This window comes from Colias eurytheme, chromosome 12, assembly GCF_061535395.1.
Source record: "Colias eurytheme isolate Ceu_HAF_F1 chromosome 12, ilColEury1 Martin Lab GWU primary, whole genome shotgun sequence".
Taxonomy (NCBI): Eukaryota; Metazoa; Arthropoda; class Insecta; order Lepidoptera; family Pieridae; genus Colias; species Colias eurytheme.
The window spans coordinates 4,682,346-4,706,437 of NC_142991.1; the positions used below are offsets into that span (position 1 = coordinate 4,682,346).

At 32.3% G+C, this 24,092-nt stretch overlaps 3 protein-coding genes across 4 annotated transcripts; 2 read left to right on the plus strand and 1 right to left on the minus strand.

Moving 5' to 3' along the window:
• The first annotated feature begins 257 nt into the window (after positions 1 to 257).
• LOC149903944 (uncharacterized) lies at positions 258 to 12,446 on the plus strand. Of its 2 annotated transcripts, none has more exons than XM_090108095.1 (9): positions 258 to 511; positions 7,689 to 7,719; positions 8,191 to 8,426; positions 9,717 to 9,853; positions 10,178 to 10,319; positions 10,529 to 10,674; positions 11,096 to 11,304; positions 11,566 to 11,798; positions 12,134 to 12,446. In XM_090108095.1, exons 1-9 carry the CDS (start codon positions 470 to 472, stop codon positions 12,284 to 12,286), a joined length of 1,329 nt encoding a protein of 442 aa, XP_089964221.1. In that variant the 5' UTR covers positions 258 to 469; the 3' UTR covers positions 12,287 to 12,446. The 2 variants fall into 2 exon arrangements, with proteins under 2 accessions (XP_089964221.1, XP_089964222.1); XM_090108096.1 differs by having other exon boundaries at positions 10,178 to 10,310.
• Positions 12,447 to 14,455: 2,009 nt separating this feature from the next.
• Positions 14,456 to 16,010, plus strand: Aptx (aprataxin). Its single transcript, XM_090108060.1, has 2 exons — positions 14,456 to 15,071; positions 15,747 to 16,010. Exons 1-2 carry the CDS (start codon positions 14,543 to 14,545, stop codon positions 15,905 to 15,907), a joined length of 690 nt encoding a protein of 229 aa, XP_089964186.1. The 5' UTR covers positions 14,456 to 14,542; the 3' UTR covers positions 15,908 to 16,010.
• A 196-nt stretch (positions 16,011 to 16,206) lies between these two features.
• On the minus strand, positions 16,207 to 19,198 carry ldbr (lariat debranching enzyme). The gene is made up of 5 exons (XM_090108111.1): positions 18,827 to 19,198; positions 18,560 to 18,726; positions 18,123 to 18,348; positions 17,624 to 17,953; positions 16,207 to 17,494 (listed from the first exon to the last, which is right to left on the minus strand). Exons 1-5 carry the CDS (start codon positions 19,021 to 19,023, stop codon positions 16,930 to 16,932), a joined length of 1,485 nt encoding a protein of 494 aa, XP_089964237.1. The 5' UTR covers positions 19,024 to 19,198; the 3' UTR covers positions 16,207 to 16,929.
• Positions 19,199 to 24,092: the final 4,894 nt, after the last annotated feature.

Genomic DNA, 24,092 nt, shown 5'->3' on the forward strand with positions numbered 1-24,092 from the left:
CAACATGCCATCGCCGACCTATAGCCGCCGCGATATCGAAGATTTCTCCATGCGAATGTCACGGCACCGAAGTCATCTACGACGGAGCCTAGTTCCCTCGAATCCTACGCCAATCAATAATGTAGATCACGAGATTGTCGAATTGCGAAGCGAATCAGTGATCGTGTCGTGAGAACGGTAGGGTACAGGTGGTACCCTCCCCAGCCGGCGAGCGCTAACTGTTCGGCAGCGCGCGCGCACCACCGTGCAGTCCCGGCCCGGTTCGCTGTCGCATCGCACTAGCAAAAGCTGTAGCAGCTTGCAACGCGCGGGAAAATATCCACGCACTTCCGCAGTTCTTGTGTTGTTCTCGTATTATTGTGATTGTATTTAATATACGTTGTCAACATTTTGTGGTAACATCAGTAAGGTAATCGGGGCAGATAGCATTAACGGTTGGCTCCGCGCTCGAGTGTGGCAGACCGCAAGCATGACGAGCGCCAGAGGCTGCGCTCTCGTGCTTATCTACTTGGTACGTTCCAAAAATTTTCATAGCTTTGTAGTTTAAAGTGCACCGCAAATAGGTTAAAGCTTTTACTGTCGCCGTTGGCATGCAAATTCTTGAAGTAAGGCTAATCTAGGCATTAGCTTCGTTACCTACATACAAGCAAGGGTGTCATCAATCTTTCTCTAATGAAACATTGCATGAGATGACATTAACCGCAAAGTGGAAAGCTTTGCATAAAAGCACACATTAGCACATTTCTGCATGATTGTTGCTTGTTTATAAACAGAAGCGTATATTTATTATAATAAGTTTTAGTTAGTATAGTATATTATATTCTATAATTTATATTGATTGCCTTAATCTTGAACGGCTGGACCGATTTTGATGAAACTAAGTGCGGCTTACTTATTTTAAAATTACCCATCTTATCAGATAAATTGTTTATTTTTATATTTGAAACATAATATAATATTAGAAACGAATTTTGAAAATTTAATAAAAAATTCCATATCTAGTTAACTAGAGACTATGTATAGAAGCTCAACGAACCGTTTTCTCCAAAAATAATTGAAACGAAAACGAAACTTAATGACTAACAAATGTAATTTAAAATGAATTTATTAATTTAATAACAATTGCAACAAATCCATAACAAAGTGTACGGTACTCTGTAATTTTGTTAATAAATTTTCGTTCTATCGTGATCGAATTAAACGTGCAACTGTAAAATGTACAAATGGACTTGCTTGAGCATTGTATACACGTGATTGAAAGATATTAGATTTCACGCTCCGTAGATTGCGTTACGCGAATAAAAAGCCAGCCATATAAGTGCAAGCTGAGCTTTTGAAAAAGTTCCATTTTTTTACAAATTAAAGATCGCGTACCAGGAAGTAACAGGCGGTAATTTTGTTAATTATTGATAAAGAAAAGTGTTTACCTTTTAAGCATAAATATTATAAAAAAATACATAAAAATTTATACAATTGTATTCCACCTATCTTCGCATTTATATAAAAATATTAATGTCAATAAATAACTATTAACATAAAATAAAATAGAGGTTTTGTATCCTACACACTCTAACGACGAATATTCGTTATTAATGAGTGAAATTAAAATATATCTACTCTCTGATCTCTCTCTCTCTCTTATTCCGAAATTTAACCTTGCTAATTTAAGAACATCAATTTAAAATCTTACAAAAAGCGGTGTATCTTGACTATTTGAATCTCATAATGCGACCGAATTACAATATATTTATTTATTAAGATGCTTACATAATAAAATCCGATAATTGTTTCATAATATTATCTATATCTATGTCCAATTTCACAGCAATTTGAACGACTAATATAATTAATAATTAATTACTAATAGGTATTATGACTAAGATCTATGTATTCTCATTAGTTTAATCAAAACTTGGTCCACGTACCTATCTGTAACGTATACCCATCAATAACAATAATAAGGCTTCAACGCGTGTTGTTAGTGAGGCGTGAAGTGTTTATGACGTGCAACGTATGTCCGATTATGTTAGACCGGGAGATACTGACACAAAATTTCGAGTCATTTGTAACAGGATGGCGGTTCTACAGGGTTCTTAGTACGCAATGACAAAAAGAAAAACGATGGTCTGAACGCTGGTACGCTGGTCTTAGTCGCGTGGGCGTTAGTCGAACTCGTCGGAAAATAGCGAAAGTCAAACGATTTGTAACAGTATGGCACTCATTTTTCCTATAAGTTTGAGGATCAACGAATATAAATACAAAATTTCAAAGATCTAGGTGTTGGAAATCTTCACTTATATAAATTAATACTAAATTAATTTTTCAAGTATGACAGCACTTTTTCCCCCTACTAGAAGTATGGCAAATATAATAATGGTCTCATTTTATCAAATACTCTCCAAAAATCCAAATGCAATACTGGTACAAAACGTTTGGCGAAATAAAAATTTTTTGCAGATTTTCGGCGGTATGGCGACCATTTGGAATCGTGCGAAAAGTATGGCATGGTGATTTTCGTAAATGGCTGCACGACGATGGTTACCTGTGCAAAAGTTAGCCTGATACAAATGGTTGAATAATTGTTTTATTTAAATCAATACATTCGCGTCGGTATGGCGGGCTGTAAGTCACACCGGAAAAGTATGGCATGACACTACCGCCTACTTCTTTTTTATGGGCTATCGGTAAATTCTAAAATTTTTGTGTTACAAATCGTTTGACTTTCGCTATTTTTCCGACGAGTTCGACTAACGCCCACGCGACTAAGACGCCGGTACCAGCGTTCACACCATCGTTTTTCTTTTTGTCATTGCGTACTAAGAACCCTGTAGAACCGCCATCCTGCTACAAATGACTCGAAATTTTGTGTCAGTATCTCCCGGTCTATGTGGAAATATTCGCATCTTATATCAACTGATGCTTGATGTAATAGCCGAGCTTCAGTGAACCGATGCCATGCTTTTTTTTCTTGTGTGGTTTATTGTTTGCCTGTCTTTTCTCTAAGTAATGAAAATTGCAAATTCGCAATTTCAACAAACTCTATATAATCCATAATGATTATCAGCTTTTCACCCGCGACTCCGCCCGCATAATCAAAGGAAATTTTTATGGGAATAAGCTGTTTCGCCACGTTTAAAAGTAGCTTGTGTCATTTTCTGACATTTATTTCCAGACACAAAAATAATATCATAAGTCGCTCCGTTGTGACGTGAAAGAAAAACTATCAAACAAAATTTCGCATATTTATATTATACTTAGATCTTACAATATTACCACAACAATATTCCATTTAGTTTTAAGCATCACTCACATTTATAGTTCAACTCTAGGTACTTATAAAGCGCTGCAGCAGTAATCTTAACTCGTTAATACAAACTATCATTTACGGGAGAGTTTTGTAAGCAAACACAGCTTTCAGATAATGAAGTGGGTCGACGTAAAAACGCTTGAAGCGCTATCGAGGCTATAAAATTCTAGCGGCCAGCCTCATTTTCTATCTATTTATATCTGCATACTGCATATATACATCCTTAATGGATAAGTAATGAGCTTGTATCATATCCAGGTCGACGTCAGTGTACAAAAAATGAAATTATTGACCTTAATATTTAGCTACATCGTGATTTTCGTATCAGAAAAGCTTTCGTTTACGAAGAGATTCATATCTCGATACATAAATTAATTTTTATATCTATGACTTAGTTTTACTTGAGCTTTTCTCTTTGTTTTGTTCATTTATATATTTGGAATCGGAAACAGAGAGACAAGTTATTAATAAGTTAGTAAATGTAAACATTTAAAACACTCAATTGTGTTTTAATGGATTATATTGTATCTATGTATAAGTTCACATTTATATTTTCTGTACAGTGTGTTTATAGGTGTAACACAAAAATACATAATTTTCTAGCTCGAACTAACGTTAAAATATTATAATTAATTTTAACCAATTTACGAAATTTCATCCTACTTTAAAAATACCGTTTCAACGGCAACAAATTTTATAGAGCGTCATTTTTCGTCGAATACAGAATAAGCAAATTGATGGTAGAGTATAGAGTTGAAACCAAATTAATTAATTCATTTTTTCTTTTATGAAAAGAAAAGCTCTAAATTTTATTCTTGAATTTTCGCATGATTTTATGATGAATGATATATTTGGAATTTACAATTTTCACAAATTTCTCTTATCACACTAACCCAGTTTTTATGAATATAAATTATTCTAATTGCGATGTGATAATCAACGTCATGTATTTTTACATACCTACCTTGATAGGAAATGTTACTTATCTACTCGTATGAGAGTAATATGCGAATGCTCTATCACATTATTTGTATGCATGACTTGCACAACGAATGTATTTCATTCATTATTTTGTTAAATGCACTCGATTTTCAACTAAGTTATGGCATGGGCTAAATTTGTTTGTGAACCTACATATTTCTGTAACAATATTTTATATTACATGATACTTATTGAATTTAGTATTTTATTTGAATGCAATTAAAATACTTTATAAATAATTCAATTATCTTGGGATCTTTATTTTCGTAACTTGGCTATTTAACTATCTATTACAAATATATTTTAACTAGGTACTTCATTAGAATAGATAGATATTTCACGAATATAATATGGTAAATGTAAAAAAAATATGTAATGACGATTCGTTTCTAGGTACCTTTTATTTTGTATTCGAATGAAATATCTGCAACAATGAACAATGTTCAAAGTTCTAGATTCATGTTTCAAAATATTGTAACATCTGAACTGAAAATATTACCAGTCATTTTTTAATATTTTACACAGTGTTTAATTCTAAAATTTACGTGTAAATAGTGACAATGATATCTTTAAAAATAATTCCCACTATCTCTGCCTTCCTCATATTTGTTAAGCCGCTAAAATCCCACGACAGTTTAAAATGTTCTCAGGCGATTTACTTTATAATCGTCATTTAAACGCTCCGATTATGCGCCGCTGTGAAATTAATTTCTTTATTATGACATTAAACTTGCCACTATGTTGTTATATAACTTGATTTACAGTAATATTAATATTCTCGTAAAACATTAAATTTGTACCTATTAAATAAAATAAGAGCGAAAATTACAGTAATTTAGTTGTGAATATAAGAACTGTATAGGTACAAAATATGTATTTTGAATGCATTGACACACTTTTCAATAATTTCTTTATAATTAATGTTATTTTTATATTTATGAGTATTTAATTTAAAAAATACTGTGTAACGTTACATTTTATTATCGACTAGGTACTGAAAAAAAAAACATTACTTACTTTACATTAATTACAACGTGAAATGCGTTTTCCATTAATGGATTTTATAACAAAAAAATATTTAAATTGATTTAAATTCTATATAGATTTTCAAAAACTAATTATCTACTTAGGATCCGATTAGGTTCTCGCGATTTTCACCGAAACGGTAAGTTTTATAATAAAATTACCTCACATTTAGAACAAATAAAGAAATAAAATAAAAGAAAAATCAAAAACATGAAATTACCTAGATCAAAACCTAGGTATATGGAAGCAAAAGCGAAAACCTAGAATTTCGACAAAACTGTACCAATAACATATTTTAATCGTAGAGGTAGAGACGTAGAGATGATTTTTTTTCTGAAAAATATCTCATATGAAAACTTTTGAAATGTAAACCACGGTCTCCTCTGCTTTATATAATTTGTTAAAACCTACAATGAAAATAATAATCTGTAACTTAAAAAGTGAGATGGCAGTGAGAAGGTTTTTATTTATAGGGACTTATACAAAAAACATGCTTAAGAAAAAGTCGCTAATATAGCTTTACGCGTATTACTCCATCAGATAAGTAAGACAATATAAAAATAAACGATACTCAGAAAAAAGCCATTTGGTTGCCAATATTCAGTAATTAGACGTGTCGTCTACGGTCTCATAACAAATCGATTTATCTCAGCGCTTAAGCATTGATGATTACACTTTAACCGTAATACTGCTATCGCACCGGCCCTCAACCGTAAAAACAAGTGGACTGTGTCTGACGGAAACACAAATGTTTTGATTTTTGTTGAGAAAATTTACGACATAAAATAAGTAGGTTTAGAGTAAGAAATTATTTTATATAGGTACGACATCTGACTTATAACTTATAAGGATCGCGGGAAAAATGTTAGATCAACTACGTACAGAGAGATTTAGCGTGGAGCCCTCAAATCAATTAAAAAAAGTTTTTTTTTTGTTAATCTGTGGTAGAACTTATGGTTGAGTCTCTGTTTGTACTCAGAGTTTATTGACATGGGTTACATCTAAACTCCGTCTTCTGTTGAAAAAAATCTCCAAACAATAGGTTTGTAGTTCAAATACAAACAACAACTACAACTCGACATTACCTATCTTTCTATAATATAAAAATGAATCCCAAAATGTGTTGGTAAGCGCATAACTCGAGAACGGCTGAACCGATTTCGATAATTCTTTTTTTATTATATTCCTTGAAGTACGAGGATGGTTCTTATGTAGAGAAAACGTAAATATGTACCACGGGCGAAGCCGGGGCGGACCGCTAGTTTTATATAAAGATATCTTATCATATTTTACTTTACATAATTTACATTAAGGTAGATTTCAAATATGTAGACTATGACTGCTTCAACAAAATGCTAATTAATTATGCAGGTATTATCAAAGACAGTGGAGTGTAAAAAGTCATAACATACCTACTACGGTATAGATAGGTACGTCTGTTGATTATTTATGTACTTTGTATAGTTTTTGTACTTTTGGTAACTAATAAGTAAAGTTTTTAATAATTTTGCGATTTAAGATCAGCATAATCTTGCAACTACTTTCGCGCACACTACTTCTTCTGCAGTTGTCCTAAATACCGCGGTCATTCATTTCATGGTTACTTACGTTTATTTAAAAATCTTATTAACTTCTCATCTTGTTTAATATTGTTTAGTCTTAATACCGAAAACCCAGAATGCTCCAAATTCGTTTATAATCCGACAGTAAATTAATGTTGACCTCTTCACGCCTAATAAGCAGAGTAACACCGTTTTAGGAATAACCGTTTATTCGTCTGAGAATTAATTTGCATACAACATTTAATTGCAAGTCAGCACGATACAAAACAATAGTTGACGGCCAAATAAAGGAATAAATTGTATTCTTTTTCTATAATTGGCGCCGGTCATTTATTTCAGAATCCTAAACTACAATAGAAATAATCTGTTAAAAGGCGTAATAAGCAAAGCTAACCTAATATTATTTACCTATTTATATACAAACAAAAAACAGTAACTGAAGAAACATTGCATGAAGTTCATAACCGATCACGAAAAACGTAGCCACTTTCAAGACAAAAACAGGTTCTAGGAAAAATAACTTATTTGCAGACTTGCACATAATAAATCATCTTTTTCATTCGGATCTGTCATTAAAAACGAACGGCAATATTGCATGTGTGCTCCTAAAATGATTTTATCTCTTTATTATCCAAGCGGTGGAAATTTAACAACCGTAATGTAATAGCCTGTAAATAATCTTGCGTGGTTAAACGTCAGATATTATCTACTATAAACTACTTTAAACTTAATCAATTAACGCCACAATTAAGAACAATGCTCATATTATGTAACAGTTCCTTCCTCTATATTTGAATGTTCTTTGTTTTCAGGTTGGAAGTTCGTTTGCGCAGGACTATGATGGTAAGGGCAAACAATTACCTTTTACTACTCTATTAATTTACCTTCAAATAATTAGCAGTTTACACTATTTTTATTGTTAAAACTTTTAAAACAAAAAAAGTCCAAGGGAAAGTATCTAAACTTCATATTTGTACAAGGTACACTATGTATGTTTATCAAGTTCAAGCCCTTTACGGGTATTTATTTCTGTCAGAAATTGATCACGCGACTCATTTCTTCTTATAAAAGAAACACTAGGTAGTACTTTCTTAATAAATGATACCTAAAATGTTGATTAGAATAGTTGTTAGTTGTGTTAGGAAGATGTATGTAGGTAACATACATCTTCCTATTCAATACTAGTTATTATCGAAAATGAGCCAATACATTATAATGACACCTACTGAAACAAATTAAAGAGGTACCTAACTAATTAGTAGTAGTTTATACTCGAGTATTTTCCTTGCTATTATTACATTATTATTATTACAGTAACGGATATCCAGTGTACATTTTCAAACGGAGGGTCGGGGATACGAGATTCAGTGCAAGCGTTGTTAAGGAAGCCGGAGGGTTTCCGAGGGGCGCCTCTGTTCGCTGACGACAGAACGACTGACCCCATCGCTGATCCTGTCTGCCAGATCAGACCTGAACCAGACGACCCCACCGGTCTGCTGTATAGATTACGGATATCAGACTTCACAAAGTGTGGCGTGTTGAAACGAAATGTAAGTTTTATAGTCTTCATTAATTAAGAAATTTTATAAAATTCAACAATAATTTTGAGATATCAACAATTACATATTTATATAACGACAGTGAATTCAACCATGCAGTATAATTATTATTCAAATTGCATTTGGAAATGTGATAAAATGATGAATAAGGTGCCAAGTGCCAACTATAGATATTACTAGAACTACAGACTATACTGTACAGGTGATGTAACTGTGGTATAATTTGAATGGCACTAATATTTGTCTTTTTTTTTGCTTAAGGGCCGATTTTTCAATGCTTGGATAAAACTTATCCGTCCAATAAAGCATTACACGATAATATTAAAATGTCACGTAAACTGTCAAATACGGGCAATTAGAATACGTTTTTAAAATGGTAGTTTTATACATTATTCGACGAATAAGTTTTAACCAAGGATTGAAAAATCAGCCCTAAGTGAATTTAAATAATAGACGAGTCTGGTGATAGTTATAAAAATTACAATACCTACACTAAAACAATAACTGTGAATTTATAACCTTTTTATGGTCAAATTAAATTTTACTACGTGCACAACTTTCAGCTGCATAATAACTATGTTTATATTAATTATCAACATTGCTATCTCATCCATAGCTTTAACCAGTTACCGAGTACCGGTAACGTACGGATTTTTTGTTATACATAATATATTAATCCATTCATTTTTAGGCAACAGGCCGTAAACGTGTTGATGTACCACATACTCGTATCTAGTCTCGCACATGACACAGCTGAATCTCAAATACCGTTTCGTAGACCGAGTCCAGTAACGAGGCAATAAGTTTAGGGTGTTATTACACGAGCCTCCCATTGTGTCCCATGTGATGTTGTGTCATCGACATAATATGAATGCCGTTACAATAACAGTATGAATTGCAGAGTGGCCTACAGAACGTGGTAGTAGATGGTGTATTATTAAGTCGATGTGGACCGGTACCTGAATCGAGGTGAAAACACGTGTCCCGCGCTAAAGACTGTAATACCACATAATCACTTAGCTCACTTTACTTCAGTTTTGCTGACATAAATGTTACGATCGGTGACTTTCACCGTTTAGTGCCAGATATGTGGGTTAGTGGGGAAGAAAATCAAAAAAGGACATTATAGGGAAAAGTAAATGACTCACGCGTGTCAATGATCATTTTCAAGATAAAGGCGCGATTAAGATCACGAACATTTTGATAGATAAACGTATTGCCCCCGTTTCAATCAACCTAATTTTAAAATTACTAGGTAATTGTTTATGTATTTTGCTTTAGGGTTTCGTGCACGTCCGAGTGTGGTTCCCTCAATTCCCAGGGGTTGTGATGCAGTCAGACCAAGAATTAATTATAATGTGCAAGCCGCCAGAACCCACCATCATTGAGAATAAGGCTGCGGGATTTGCCGGTAGCTTGTAAGTAAAACGTGTTCAATTATGTAGAATTATACCTTCTACCGAGAAGCTTGTTGTTTTGTACCTCATTTCAATAATTATAGCTAAGTATAATTAACTGATAAAATTTAAAATAAATATATTGTAAAGCAATACATTTTCATGCATACTGTCTGTAAATTGGATTAATAAAAATAGTTATAATGTTAAATTTATTTTAGTAAGTTAATTTGATCATACATATTTGTAAAATACGAAGACCTCTTTAATTATCTACCTATAAATACCTATAATCATAAAAAACCCCTGAGCTTTCAAAACTTAGTAAAAATATAATTCTTTCAGTCCACACGGCGCTCGCGTCTCAGGCGTGGTGGAAGAAACGCCAGGCCGTCTGGAGTATGAAGTAGCGCTCTACAAAGAGGCCCCGCCTGTCTCCAGGCACTCCAACCACTCGGTGGACATGCCTGTCGATCAGGTAAATACTGTACGTGCATTTGTCCAAGTGTTAATCAATTTTTACGAGCACGTATAGTGAAAGCGGAGCTTTCGCTAGTACGGCACGCGTTTCGTATTCCTCCTTTTTTACAAAAAAAAATAAACCTATCACATTAATTTGAAATAAAAATAGAGACTATTGTAACAAAAATTGCGCTTTTTATAACTTTAATATAGATTGATTGAAATCTATTTTAGGCAGTGCCAATTGGTACAAAACTTCAATTACGAGCACGAATTAATCCAGATTCAGCATGGCGTCACATTAAATTGTTAGAAGTCGCTGTGTCACCGGACCCCGACCGACCACACGCCTCGGGCGCTGTGCTTTTAGTGAAAGACGGGTAAGATTCTCACTATATAATAATGTCTAGTCATTAGTCCATTAATGATTAAGTTTCATTACACAACGTTAATAAAGTGCACACACAATGAAAATCATCACGGAAAAATAACTCCACCCTTACTCTACATAACTCTACATGCTTTTAAATTTGGGCAATTTTTAAACGCTGCAATTTTGACTTCATTATATACGATATAATTAATAGGTAATTATAATGTTACATCAAAGGCATAAATATTAGCGGTTCCTAACTAGGTACTTTCTATATTTAAATTTTGCTGCCTGTAGGGACGAGGGCACTCGTAATTCGCATTCCTCAATGAGAATGGCACAAAACTACTTTTTTTTCTATTTTTCCATCCATCCTGTATTATCTTTTTTAATATTTATTTTAATTAATTCTCCATTCTTATGCAAAGGTGCCGCAATCGTGACTTCGCTTCAATCATACCACACCAGCCAGCCCGCTACCGGGAGCGGCACAATGAAGTATTTCTGGACTTCGAAGCCTTCCTTCTAGCATCTATGAAGGAACGCTCTACTCTATGGATACACTCGCAAATAAAAGCCTGCATGGAAGCTGCTGATTGCCAACCGGATTATTGTCTTGATTTGTACGAACCCTCAGGTACCACATCACCACTATACCTACGTGAAAATTGTTTCTTCATTTGTCAGAATAGTGATCGGATACACTTAAAACTTAGTATAGCAATCGAATATGCATTAAAATGATAAACTAATGAGATTTAGTGTTAATAAGTACTACCCCTACCTAACTACCTTATAATACCTATACCTTTATTTTGAATTCAATAAATGTATTTCCAATATTTAGAAAGGCAAACATACATGCTAATTTAATATTTTTTATTTTCTATATCTCCAGGCCACGGGCGTCGAAAGAGATCGTTGCCACAGATCGACTCCCACAACATAACCAGCTCGTCCCTAATCGCTGACAACAGCAGTACACCGTTCACCCGTTTCAAAGAGAACCTAGAGTACACGGTGGTGATGCCCGGAGAGCTCTTCCATAGAACACCCATAGAGGTCACGTGCGCCACGTCTATGATGGTGGCTGTCGCGCTTGGGACTCTGTTGTTTATGTCCGCCCTATTGGTAAGATTTTGATGGAAATATGTTCTTGAGAACAAGAGAGCGTGCGTGCTGAGCACACGTGTGAGAAGTGAAACTTCTTTGGCAAGATTCATAGACATCAAAATCGTCACCTTACTGCATGACGTGACGGTATTGCCATGACGCAACCTTGAAATTTTACTCTTAACGCGCCTAAAGAAGTTTTACTTCAAAAGTTATTTGTGCTTTTTGAATAATAGGTAGATGATTAGATTTGGTCTTAGGTACAGTAAAAAACTAACTAGATACTTAAGCATTTTATTTGTACTAGAAATGTTTATTTATTTTACTAATACAATATTATGTTATTTTTTCAGATGTGTTATCTCGCAACCAAATTAAATTCTACGATAATGAAAAACAGCAGTCTTCAAACACCGCCTGGGAAAGGGTTTGAACAAATCTTGAGGGAACTCGCCCATCACTCCATCCCCGACACCGGCTACACAGGACGACCCACCGTGCAATAAAAAAACACTTTCAATCTAAAAAAAATGCATAAGAGACTACCTACGTATATTCTGTTATAAAAATTTTACACTCAAATTTTCCATCTTTAGTTCTAATAGTCTAAGATCCGGGATTAGAAAAATATACCCTCATCTGTTATTTAGATCAAACAATTTTTTATAACCACTCAAGTGCTGAACGACCGGGAGCCGGTCGATCCACATTCAGGGGCTTGTGCGTTGCGACCGGCTCCCGGTCGATCAACAGTCGTGGGTTTTGCGTTCGCTTTATAAAACGGTCTAATAACCTTCCTCTTTCTAACTTATATGACATGTTAAGGAAAGAACAGGCTAGCTATAAATCAAGATAACAACATAACCACATGATTTAAGTGGCCCACTTTTCATGACACATTGAGTAGGTAGTTTTTTGTACAAAAAAATAAACAAGGAATGTGTAAAAAAAATGTATGGGAGGGTATGATGTTTTTATTTTCTCGTAAGAAGAGTGTAACAAAGGATCAATAAATATTAAAATCTCACTGAACAGCTGTTTTAATTTTTTATTAGCAGACAAAATGTAACAAAAATTACAAGGGTACATTTGCTTTGACTTACAAGTTGTTTTTATTTATTTAAATGTTACCATGTTTTGACAAGGCATAGACTATTTTATTATCTATGAATATACATATATACTTGCAAATGTGCTAGATAAAGGAATCTGAGATAATCGACTTTAAAAAAATATTGGACCGCCAAAAACCCCAACTGCGGCGGCACCGGGAGCCGGTTCCGCACAAGACCCGATTTTTGCAAAATGGCTCCCGCACTTGAGTGGATAAGCTGATTTCAATATTTAAACAACCTCTGCTACCATAAGCCTGAATAACGGTAATAAAAATATTTACGGTTTTAACTTAGGTAGGTACTACATGTAACTAACATGAAAAAGTAAAAATTAAAAATAAATTAGATGTTAATTAATCAAATAATATTAATTGCAGCAGGCTTATGATAGCAGAGGTGGTTTTTATAAGTTCATGATATTGAAATCAGCTTATAAAAAATTGTTTCACCTAAATAATAGATGAGGGTATATTTTTCTAATCCCGGATCTTACGACTATAAACTGAAATCCCAAAAAATATTAAAGATGTCAAGTACATTTTAATATTTTAACTGGTAACAGTATTGTTATTTTAAAAGACAATATTATGTAATTTTATTTGAATGTTTATCTTATCGTAGTTAAGTATTTGTTTGTAAAAAATCCAAATTTTATATAGGTTACCCTTTAAAAACGCCTAAGTAAACAGAATTTAATTAATATACCTACTATATATTTATATTACGTTGATACAATATGTAATTCTACAATATATAAGTTTAAAGGATATTCTTATGACTGAAAAAATAAAGTTACATTATGAACATAAGCTTTTTCAGTCATGACAATCATTAAGCATTTAGATTTTTTAGCACATAAAATATTTGTTTAAGTGATTTTATAGTAATAAGCTCTTTGTATGTAGAATAGTTTTATAAAAATATAATAAGTTAATAAGATCGATACATGCGTTGGTTTTATTTATTACTAGCGGTCCGCCCCGGCTTCGCCCGTGGTACATATTTCGTAATAAAAAGTAGCCTATGTCCTTTCCCGGGTATCAAAGTATCTCCATACCAAATTTCAAGCAAATTGGTTCAGTAGTTTAGACGTGATTGAGTAACAGACAGACAGACAGAGTTACTTTCGCATTTATAATATTAGTATGGATTTTATATAACTTGTAAATTTTAAATCTTGAATCTTAATTATTAATTTAACATTTTTGAAGAAATTACCTACTTAATTTTCATTAGATATTATATTTTACTAACTGCTCGGGGCGAGCCCCGACATATTATGTACTTAGGTAAGGTACCTTTTTTGTAAGTTTTTATAATTATGTATCCTTATCAAATCCTGCAAACCAAAAAGTGTAATAGATTCTGTTTAAAACTATTTGAACATTTGAACACCTGGTTTTAGTCATGCGATTTACTACTACACTTTTTTTTTCAAGTGTAAAGTATACATTCACGAACAAAACAAGAAAATTAAAAAAAATTGACAACAGGATACAGCTCAACAGCCGTCAACTGTCAAGTGTCAAGTGTGATATTTTAAACTGAAAAGTGAAAACAAATAGTGGTTATATTAATGCTTCAAAAGTTCAAATATATGAAACGTGTATGAAACACATTATAAATTAAAATAAATAATATATTTTTATGCTAGATATTAATATAAACAGTGCAAACTATGTAAATTTTACAACTTCTGTACTTAAAATAATTAAAGTTTTAAGATATTCTATTTCCAATTTATTAAAAATGAGCAAGCAGGGTGTAAGAGATGGAAAAGAAACTGCAACAGAAAAACCAAAGAAACATTGGTCCTTAGGATTGTTGGAATCCATGAACGATCCTAAGAGTATTTATAAGGAAACCAAGAAAGTTGTTGTTATAAAAGATAAGTATCCAAAAGCAAAAGCACATTATCTCGTTCTTCCTCGCGATGAAATTAGTAGTATTTATAAACTTAATAAGGACCATGTAGATCTATTAAAAGAATTTGGCAAGATATTTGAAGAAATCCAGACAGAACATATAGACACGATGCTTTGTAGTGGTTTTCATGCAGTGCCCAGTATGCAAAGATTACATATGCATATTATTAGCAAAGATATGATTTCACCATGTCTGAAAACTAAAATTCATTGGAACAGTTTCACTACCAAATTCTTTTTACCATACAAAGGTACTTACTCTTTTGTTTCATAAATTTTAATGGGTAGTTGTTTGATGTTGTAGATTCCTAAACCTTTCCTAAACAGCAAATTACAGAGGAGTAGAGATAAACTACGATAACATGGCGCGCCCCTCCAAATTACTGTTTCAATGTGTGTAGTGACATCCTTACGAAGGAGTTTGTATGTAGTTGTACATATTCGTCTTTAGTACTTTACGTCCAGATTTGTTGGACTAATCATAAGTTGCCGAGCGCCCAAGACAACGCACGTGTCGTTTTCATAGAATACGTCTGTGCAGCGCCATTACTAATAATAATGAGCGCTTAGAGCGTGACTAGTCGAGCAACATATCCGTGGATTTGTTTTTGTTTGACGGCCGTCTCATTACGCACACATGCATTGTGAATCTTGGTGGTGCACTGTAAATACTTTCACAAATACTTTCAAACGTTTTGAATTTTGGAGGGGCGCGCCATGTTATCGTAGTTTATCTCTAATATAGTATGCAGCGTTTGTATAGTATGTAAAATTAGATGCTCTAAACAATGCATTTCTGAACGCACCTTGGTATTGTCAGTTTGTAGGAAAGTATTCATTCAAATATCAAAAATATATAACTACTACCAAGTCCAGTTATAGTTGCAATGTTAAAAAAATATATATTATCATACATATTTTTCCAGATGTACTCAAGAAGCTAAAAGAAGATGGATACATTGACAAAATATCACCAGAAGCACACAAAAAGTTTATGTCCACACCACTAAAATGCAACCAATGTGATTTTGAACCAAAAAATATGCCCCAATTGAAACAGCATTTGCTGACCCATTGTGATGAATAATTTGATAAATAAATTATAAATTATGTTTGTGACCCATGTGTTTTTTAAAGCATTATATTAAATTTTAGATTAGTTATGTTATGGGATGCAGCTTGGCCCAGATTTTCCTAGGTTGACAGAGAAAGAAACTCTTTAGTCTGTAGACATGTTGCTTTCTAATAGCTAGTAGCAGGGAAAAAGAGATGAAAATCATGAAATAAAATATATTTATAAGATTGCACTATTTTATTGCCAAAAAAATAAGATACTTACTTTTTGTGTATACCAATGGTTGATAAAAGAATATTATTATTAGATTTAAAAAATATGAGTTATGTAACTAGTGACAATTATTAATCAATTTCCAAATTTAGAAAATTCCAAATATATTACGTACCTAATTCTTTCAACTTACATATAACTCAAAAAAAATCTAAAAAAATGATATCTAACAGCAATTCATACAAATTATTTTATTCACAATTAACTACAAATCAAACATAAAATAGGAGCTGTTATAGTGATGTTCCTTTTCTATTAAGCAATACATTTATTAACTTAAAACTTGTAGGGTAATTTCTTAAAATGAGGAAAAATAAAATAGAAGAAAAAAGAAAGAATAATTCTAGAACTAACTGGATATTATAATTAATATTATAAAATTTTTACTGACATCTAGATAAAAATTCATTCCATTCACATTTTATTCTAATCAAATATTAAATTGGGACTACTAAAATTATTGCTTTTCAATTAAAAATAGTTTATAACTTATTGAGTATTTTATTAAAACAAGGAAGTGAAGAAGATAGAACAAAGTTTAGTTTTTACTTAGATTTCATTAAAATTATTTATGCTATTCTATTATTTTTATTATCTTGTCAAAAGACAATAAATGTTGCAAAGCGCAAACAATTGTGCCTAATAACTCATAATACCATCTAATTATGAAACAGAACTCAATTTTACTATTTTCCCATTCATTATCATAGTGACATCTAAATGATGCTACTTAGTATTCATTTTACTTCTAATTGAAAATACTATAATTGGTCACTTTTACACGCAAGCTTACTGGACCGTGGACTGTCTGAATCCATCATAGAGCCAGAGGAATTGCTACCGTTTTCTTCTTCTGGTGTGTACATAGCTAAATTTCGTCTTTTGAATACTTTTTTCATTGATTTTGGGGGTGTTTCACAGTCAGTTGTAGCGTTACTTTCAGACATAAAGCTGTCATTTTGCGAAAAAGCTGACACTGTTTCTGACAGATCTTCATTTTCACTTGGTGTGATTGGAGCAGGGAGTGATAACCTGGAACACTTTATAGGTGTGCTTGGCACTATACTGTCTGGTATCGGAATAATCAAAGGTTGTTTCATACTTCTGCCAGATCTAGCTAAAACAACTTGCAGGGGATCATCAATACCAAGTTTTTCACACAAAGTGACAGTTTGTGGATTCATTATTGCTTCGTTAGGCGGAACTCTTGGCATGTTAGGTTTGTAAACAGGTGCGGTTTGTACAAATGTCTCATGACTTATCATTAAATTTCCCATTAATTGTACAATTAGATCCTTTTCCTCCTGGTTCGGTGTAAAATCGTATCTGAAAATAACAATACATTTGCTTTTTTAATATGATGAATGAATATGGAATGCATCTGCCCATAAAAGAGATTTTTCCCATTATTATGTAATAATAATGTATACTCTCCAAATTAAATTTATAGCTTACCTTTCATTGCCTCCTGGACCAGGTAAATGACAATCAATATTTTTAACAGACAAAAGATGATTTGTGTTCTTCAAAACAGCCAGCCATTCTGGATCATACTTCAATTGTTTGTCTCCATCAAATTCCAAGGGCAGATCCAATATTTGTAAATGTCTTCTCTTTGGTAGACATTTATCGAGAGCTAGAAACTTAGTTTCAGTACCATTTTCATGCTTAACTAAAGCTGCAAATTGACAGTGCAAATGTGCAGCAAACCAGTAGTCGGGTTTCAATGTGTGCAAGAGTTTTTCTGCTGGTGGACTTCCCAGCTGATTTGATTCAATGTCTTCTCTGAAAAGTTTGTTTTTAATAAGTATAATTTTTTTTTTAATATTTTAACTAAGTAACTCAATACATACAAAAAAATTTACATTATTCAGTTTACATTTTTATTATTACATTCTAATCTACAACTTTCTGTTACTTTCTATTATTTTAAGTATTCCACTCATTAACTTACCTGAAAAATGGTTTTCTCTTTAACAAAAAGTTCTTATCTCCATAATCAGTGATGCCTCTTGGCCAGTCATGTGAGAGCATAACATGGATCTTCTCTTTTAATTGACTAAGTCTGAATACATCTAACGCTCGTATGTGGTAAACGGAACGCAATGAGCTTGTGGTGTATGGTGGACTTTCCCATAGGCCTTGTAAATAATCATGCCCTTTAAAAATTCCTGACATACCTGCAATGAAGATATAGAAAAAGTTATAATTTAGTAGTATCTAAGCAAAACTGATCCAAAATATGTGATTTTTATTGTCATATTTTAGCTTGTCGTCATATTTTAGCTAAAAAAACATATTGACTAGCCTACTTCATTACTTGCAAAAGCAAGCAGGGAACAATTTAATAAAATCTTACACATTTTATTTATCAATTATATAAATACATACCACCAAGCCTTAAATTTCCAAATTGAATGACACCAGCTCTTCCTAAATAATAAATGTTTGGTGCAACCCAACCTCCAAATGGTAGCTCTTGTAAATAATTTGATGCTTCATGATTTCCTCCAATAAAAATTGTAAGTATAGGTGCAACTTTTTCTCCACTATAATATCTGAAAATGATGATTATTAATTGCATTGATTATAGGCTAAAAATAAATGATTCCTTTGTAGAAATAAACTTTAGGATTGGTTATAATTTGAACAACTTACTTATGAAAAGTGCAGATATTTTGGTACTTCTCAGGTACAGCCATGGCCCGTAAGTCTCCATTATTACGAACCGCTTGAAAATCCCCGCAGCAGATCAAAAAATCTATTTTAATGCCTTCTCGTTCTTGTAAAGTTTCAATACATTCGTATATTTTATCTAGCTCTCCATGAGCACAACCTTCCACGGCGATTTTCATTTTAATTGATTGATTTTGCTATTCAAATGTCTAATTATTGTGATGTAGGGTATAATTTACTATTTTCTAGACTTTAAAGTTTCGATATCACAGCTAAAGTCATATTTTAACGAATATTGGAAATAAACAACAAGCAAAAGCAAATAGCGCCCAAAGGCGAATAACCTGTAATGACGTATGACAAGTGTCAAATTGACACATATCAACGTTTACGTCAACACTTTAGCAGCGTTCGTAGACCATTAGAAATACATATAATTTTTAAACATACTGAAAAAAAATCTCTGTCATAAATAATTAAATTTATTTAAACCTCCAAAACAAAAAAACTTAAAAAACCAAAGACCTTCTTATACTAACTATAATGTATATGGGCGCAAAAACCAGTCTGAGTAAGAGCGTTCCCGTCCCCAACTTGTCTCTTTCTAAATGAGGTGACCATAGCCAAAAAAATAAGGGATTATGAAGGGATTGTTTTTTAAAAAACGAGCTTTTAAATTACCTCATTGAAAAGTTACATTTGGGGTTGCGTTTTTTAAAACAATGTTAACATTATTTGTTGCAAATTAAATTCTCTACAACTTAAGTTAAGTAACTTTTTGTCGTAGAACTATAAACAAAAAAGTTATAAGCGAAAATGTTCAGAAATTAGAGATGTTTATATTTTTCAATAAAACTTTTTTTTATAAGTTTACGAAGAAATTATATCAGACCATTTTTGTAGATTGTTTTTCGAAGAACAACTTTTATTTACAACATTTTTTCATTAAGTAAATAGCTAAGGTTTTACAGCCCTCCGAAGTGAGTACTATTTTAAGTACTCTTTACTATACAGAATACGATATATTATGTGTGTACTAATAATAATTTGTCACCAGTAATTATTTTTTTTTTGTTATTATAATATTTTTAATATTATAAAATTTTACAATATAATTAATAATTAATTATTGAATCTTTTCCCCACCACCCAGGAAGTAGAGTCTGGAAGTGCGTTTTTTTTACGTCGAAAAGCAGGGCTGAAATGTTCTGCAGTGTGCTTCCATTGTTGTGGAGTCTGGGAAAAGAGCTAATAGCCAATATATTATGTACAGTTACTACTGAAAAATAGTACTCACTTCTGAGCGCTGTAAAACCTTAGTTATTGACGTAATGAAAAATTGTTGTATATAAAAGTTGTTCCTCGAAAAACAATCTACAAAAATAGTCTTATATCATTTCTTCGTAAAATGATAAAAAAAGTTTTATTGAAAAATATAAATAGCTCTAATTTCTGAACATTTTCGCTTATAACTTTTTTATTTATAGATCTACGACAAAAAGTTACTGGATCAAAGTTGTAGAGAATTTAATTTGCAACAAATAATGTTAACATTGTTGTATTATCAGATAAATAGTTTAAGAGATATATCGTTAAAACCATTTCAAACGCTATTTTCAAGATAGCGGCCATGGGACAAGGGTGGCGACCCCACAAACTTGGTTTTAGCTTCACACTGACCCCCCCTACACATCAAAAAAATAAAATTGCGTCCTCTAAAAAACACAAGGTCAGGCCTAAAAAATGTAAAATTTCAATGGACTAAATGTCTTGATACTTATTATATTCATGATACTCTCCCTTATGTATATAAAAAGAAACTAAATCATAGTTTACGTATATACATAATATACGTAAAATTGTAAACACCTGCGCCGTTAGTTATAGTTTAATAATAAATTGCTGAATAATACAGATTTTCATACATTATGCAGTTTCAATCGATAAGTCGTGTTATTGCTTACATGCTTGAGGGTTTGGCTTATAAGTCCGAAATTTAAATATTTTTACCTACCGATATTTGAGATGGTGCATTTCTAAAAACATCAACGATTGCTTTATTAATTGTCAAAAGATTAAACGAGGAACATTTACCGTTGAGTTACCTACCTCTAGTTTGGTAGTTTGGACCGCTTTTGTTAGCTTTCGCTTATATTGAAAAAGCAACCGTTACCAGTAACAGATCTCATTTTAGCAGTAAAAAAATACATATTTAACGTCCTTGCTTCCAACGGCTAGTTCGCTAGTACCTATGTATATTTTAGTATGTATTGTTTTACAACAGTTTGTGTAATCTTAAATTTCTCCTAGTTAGGTATGTAACTATTATTATTACCTAACTATGATTTATTTTATAATCAAATTGAATAATTTTCAAAAAAATAATCATCGTATATGTAGCCAGTAGGTACGCATAATTTAAAGTTGACCAATCATAAGTAGGAATGCCTTCTAACTTATAATTACTCTCCTCATTACCAAATGTATTACTTTCCTATATAGCTGCATAATGCATAATTCGTCGTTCAATCGTATGTACCTACATACGTACATTTGATAGCTTGTGTTATAGAATATAGGTAATATCTAGATATAATATGTACCTATTTGGTTCATAAGCTTTAACTAACACTGCAAAGCATTGCAAAGTAGGTAGGTACTATAAGTAGATTATTATGTATAGGTGGTAAATTATCATTTTTCTGTATATTGACGATTCAAAAGCGCTTCTCAACGAAGTCTAGTTGAATAAATAAATGTTTGAGTTTGAGTTACATCCGTAAGGTCTAAATAAGGTCTAAATAGAGCGTCTAATAATTTTAGTAGTAAGTTTTAGGTTTATTAAGTTTAAATTCAAAATTAATATTTTTAATTTTAATTACCGATGTTAGTTTGAGATATTGATATGTTGCAAACACAATTGGTGCGGTACTCACATCCTTGACAACTCAATTAGCGGTTTCTAGCGTGTATTGGGCACAAAATTAGAGCATTCTAATTGAGCAAATGGAAGTTTTAATAAAAAGCAGCTAATTTGTGAGTGTACACTAAACAAACAATGTTCGGAAAATGAATACTTAACGTATTTTGATGTAGGTACTGTAGGTATGTGCAATACCTATCGCCTTTATGAAGGTAGGTACAATATTTATCTGCTTATGTGAAGTGCTATGTACCTACCTATAGCTGGACTTTTGAAAACATTTAAGTATTATTTTCTACATACCTACTTGCCTATCTCTAATACTAGGTATATATAAGAAAGATTTGTATTTCGTTGATTTGTAGATATCTAATGAATTAAATCATAACCTATCGGACCGATTTCAAAAATTACCTATAAACTTCGAACTTACCTATAAGTACTTGAATAAAAAGTTTTTTATTAATCAGTCATAAATATGACTGATTAATAAAGGTTGAAGGGTTGTTAATTCAAATTGGCGCAAAAAAGTTTATCGACTGGAATCTAAGGCTGGAATGGCACATGGGCCAAGGTGATTTTTTTTTTTCATTAAAACAGCCCGAGCAAGTGATAGACCGTACATTTTGCAAAAATTAAAACTTTCACTTAGGTAATTAACAGTCAAGGTCCAGATGCTGTTCAATGGTTGGATAAAAGTCGCTGATAGGTTGAAAGAGTTGAAATAAGTGAGAGAGCCGCCTTGGATGGTTTTATTTATTAAGCACTTGAAAAGAAATGAAAAAATATGATACCTAGGTATATTATACGCAAAAATTGAAAATCCACAAGTAAATACATATAGGATGTAGGTATTTTTCAGTTTACAGTAGTAAACTGAAAAATAACAACCTAGTAAGGTTGGGTTATTAAACTAACAAACTGTAGTACCTAACTTGTCACTTCTATAGAGGTAAATTGTATTCATATATTAAATAAGGTCGATATCAACATCTCCAATAACATAGTAAACTTATATTTTTTTTAAGTAGGTAGGTACCTACGTACTGTGATAAATAGTGAAAAGCAATTGGGAGCACTGAGGCGCATACCTAGTTGTTATTATTATCTAGGTAACTCCTGTTTATTGATTTTCTTTTTTTGTTAATGAAAACTTAGTTTAGGATTTCTTCATAATTTTAACTTATGTAAACTGATTCAGCGCTTATTAGATAAATAAAGTTACCTATCATGTCTCTACTTTCCACTTTTTCTTTCGTTTTGGATTTAGGTACCTACCTAGGTATATATAAATATTGCTCTACCTACTGATTATTTCTGTATTGAAGTCGACATGCCTGTTTTTGTTCTGCACATTTATCTGAATTGTTAAAATATTTTACCTACAATTTGATTTTATTTGCTACATTTTAACTGTGAAGTTAATAAATACGCTTTTGAAAGTAGGTATTTTTTACATTGAGTTTATGGGATAGCTATAGGTAATAGTTTAACTAAATAATGTTATGAGACTTGAATATCTAATCTTAGGTGCTATCTAAAACTAAGATTTTGAACACTATACCTACCAGGTTAAGAATATTTGAGATCTTAGTGTAAAGTACCTATACATAACATACCTAGGTATCTAAATCAGAGCTTACCTAGTACTTTGAACAGCTACAGCTTGATTACCTTTTCCTGTTTACAATAATTTACATCTTCAATAGATAGGTACAGTATAATCAGCTGACCTGGGATTGGGAAGAATTGTCACTAAGTAAATGATACACTTTGTAAGTACCTATGTATGTGTGTATACCTATCTAATAGAGTTATGACATACCCACCTAACAAATAAAAGGGCCTAAATAAATAAATATGTACCTATAAAATAGACCTTCAATAAATCCTTTTACGTACCTATCTCGTAATTGATATCTCTCTTACGTCTTATTCATCCTTCAACTCAATGTAAGAACATATTCCAAATTCGTTTCACGTTTTCGGATGTGTTGAAATCAGTGTCACATTATAGGTAATGGAGATGCGTGCGCGCAGAGCTGTGACGTCAGAGCGGCCAGCGCGCCAATGGCGATGCGAGGCGGTGCTAATCACCGGCCAGTAACGCCCACTGCGCAGCTTACAGGAAAACTTGGAAAATTCTATAAATAACCACATGTGTATCTCTACCATCTACTATAATGTGAGATTGCTTTAAAAATATGGTTCAATTTATTGTAATCGTTATAGAGCATTTATGGACTTAAATCACAAAATTGAAAAACTTTGAGTTTATCTAAAAATTATTTTGGAAACATAAATTTACTAACGATTAAAATATAC

What these genes read in the sequence shown, in the direction of transcription:
- LOC149903944 (XM_090108095.1), top strand. Translation starts at nt 470, where the DNA reads ATGACGAGCGCCAGAGGCTGCGCTCTCGTGCTTATCTACTTG. An exon ending in GCGGGATTTGCCGGTAGCTT is followed by an intron (nt 9,854 to 10,177) that starts GTAAGTAAAACG and finishes TAATTCTTTCAG; the next exon opens with TCCACACGGCGCTCGCGTCT. An exon ending in CTGTCGATCAGGTAAATACT is followed by an intron (nt 10,320 to 10,528) that starts GTACGTGCATTT and finishes AATCTATTTTAG; the next exon opens with GCAGTGCCAATTGGTACAAA.
- Aptx (XM_090108060.1), top strand. Translation starts at nt 14,543, where the DNA reads ATGCTAGATATTAATATAAACAGTGCAAACTATGTAAATTTTACAACT. An exon ending in ATTCTTTTTACCATACAAAG is followed by an intron (nt 15,072 to 15,746) that starts GTACTTACTCTT and finishes ATATTTTTCCAG; the next exon opens with ATGTACTCAAGAAGCTAAAA.
- ldbr (XM_090108111.1), bottom strand. Translation starts at nt 19,023, where the DNA reads ATGAAAATCGCCGTGGAAGGTTGTGCTCATGGAGAGCTAGATAAAATA. An exon ending in AATATCTGCACTTTTCATAA is followed by an intron (nt 18,727 to 18,826) that starts GTAAGTTGTTCA and finishes CATCATTTTCAG; the next exon opens with ATATTATAGTGGAGAAAAAG. An exon ending in TGGAAATTTAAGGCTTGGTG is followed by an intron (nt 18,349 to 18,559) that starts GTATGTATTTAT and finishes TCTTCATTGCAG; the next exon opens with GTATGTCAGGAATTTTTAAA.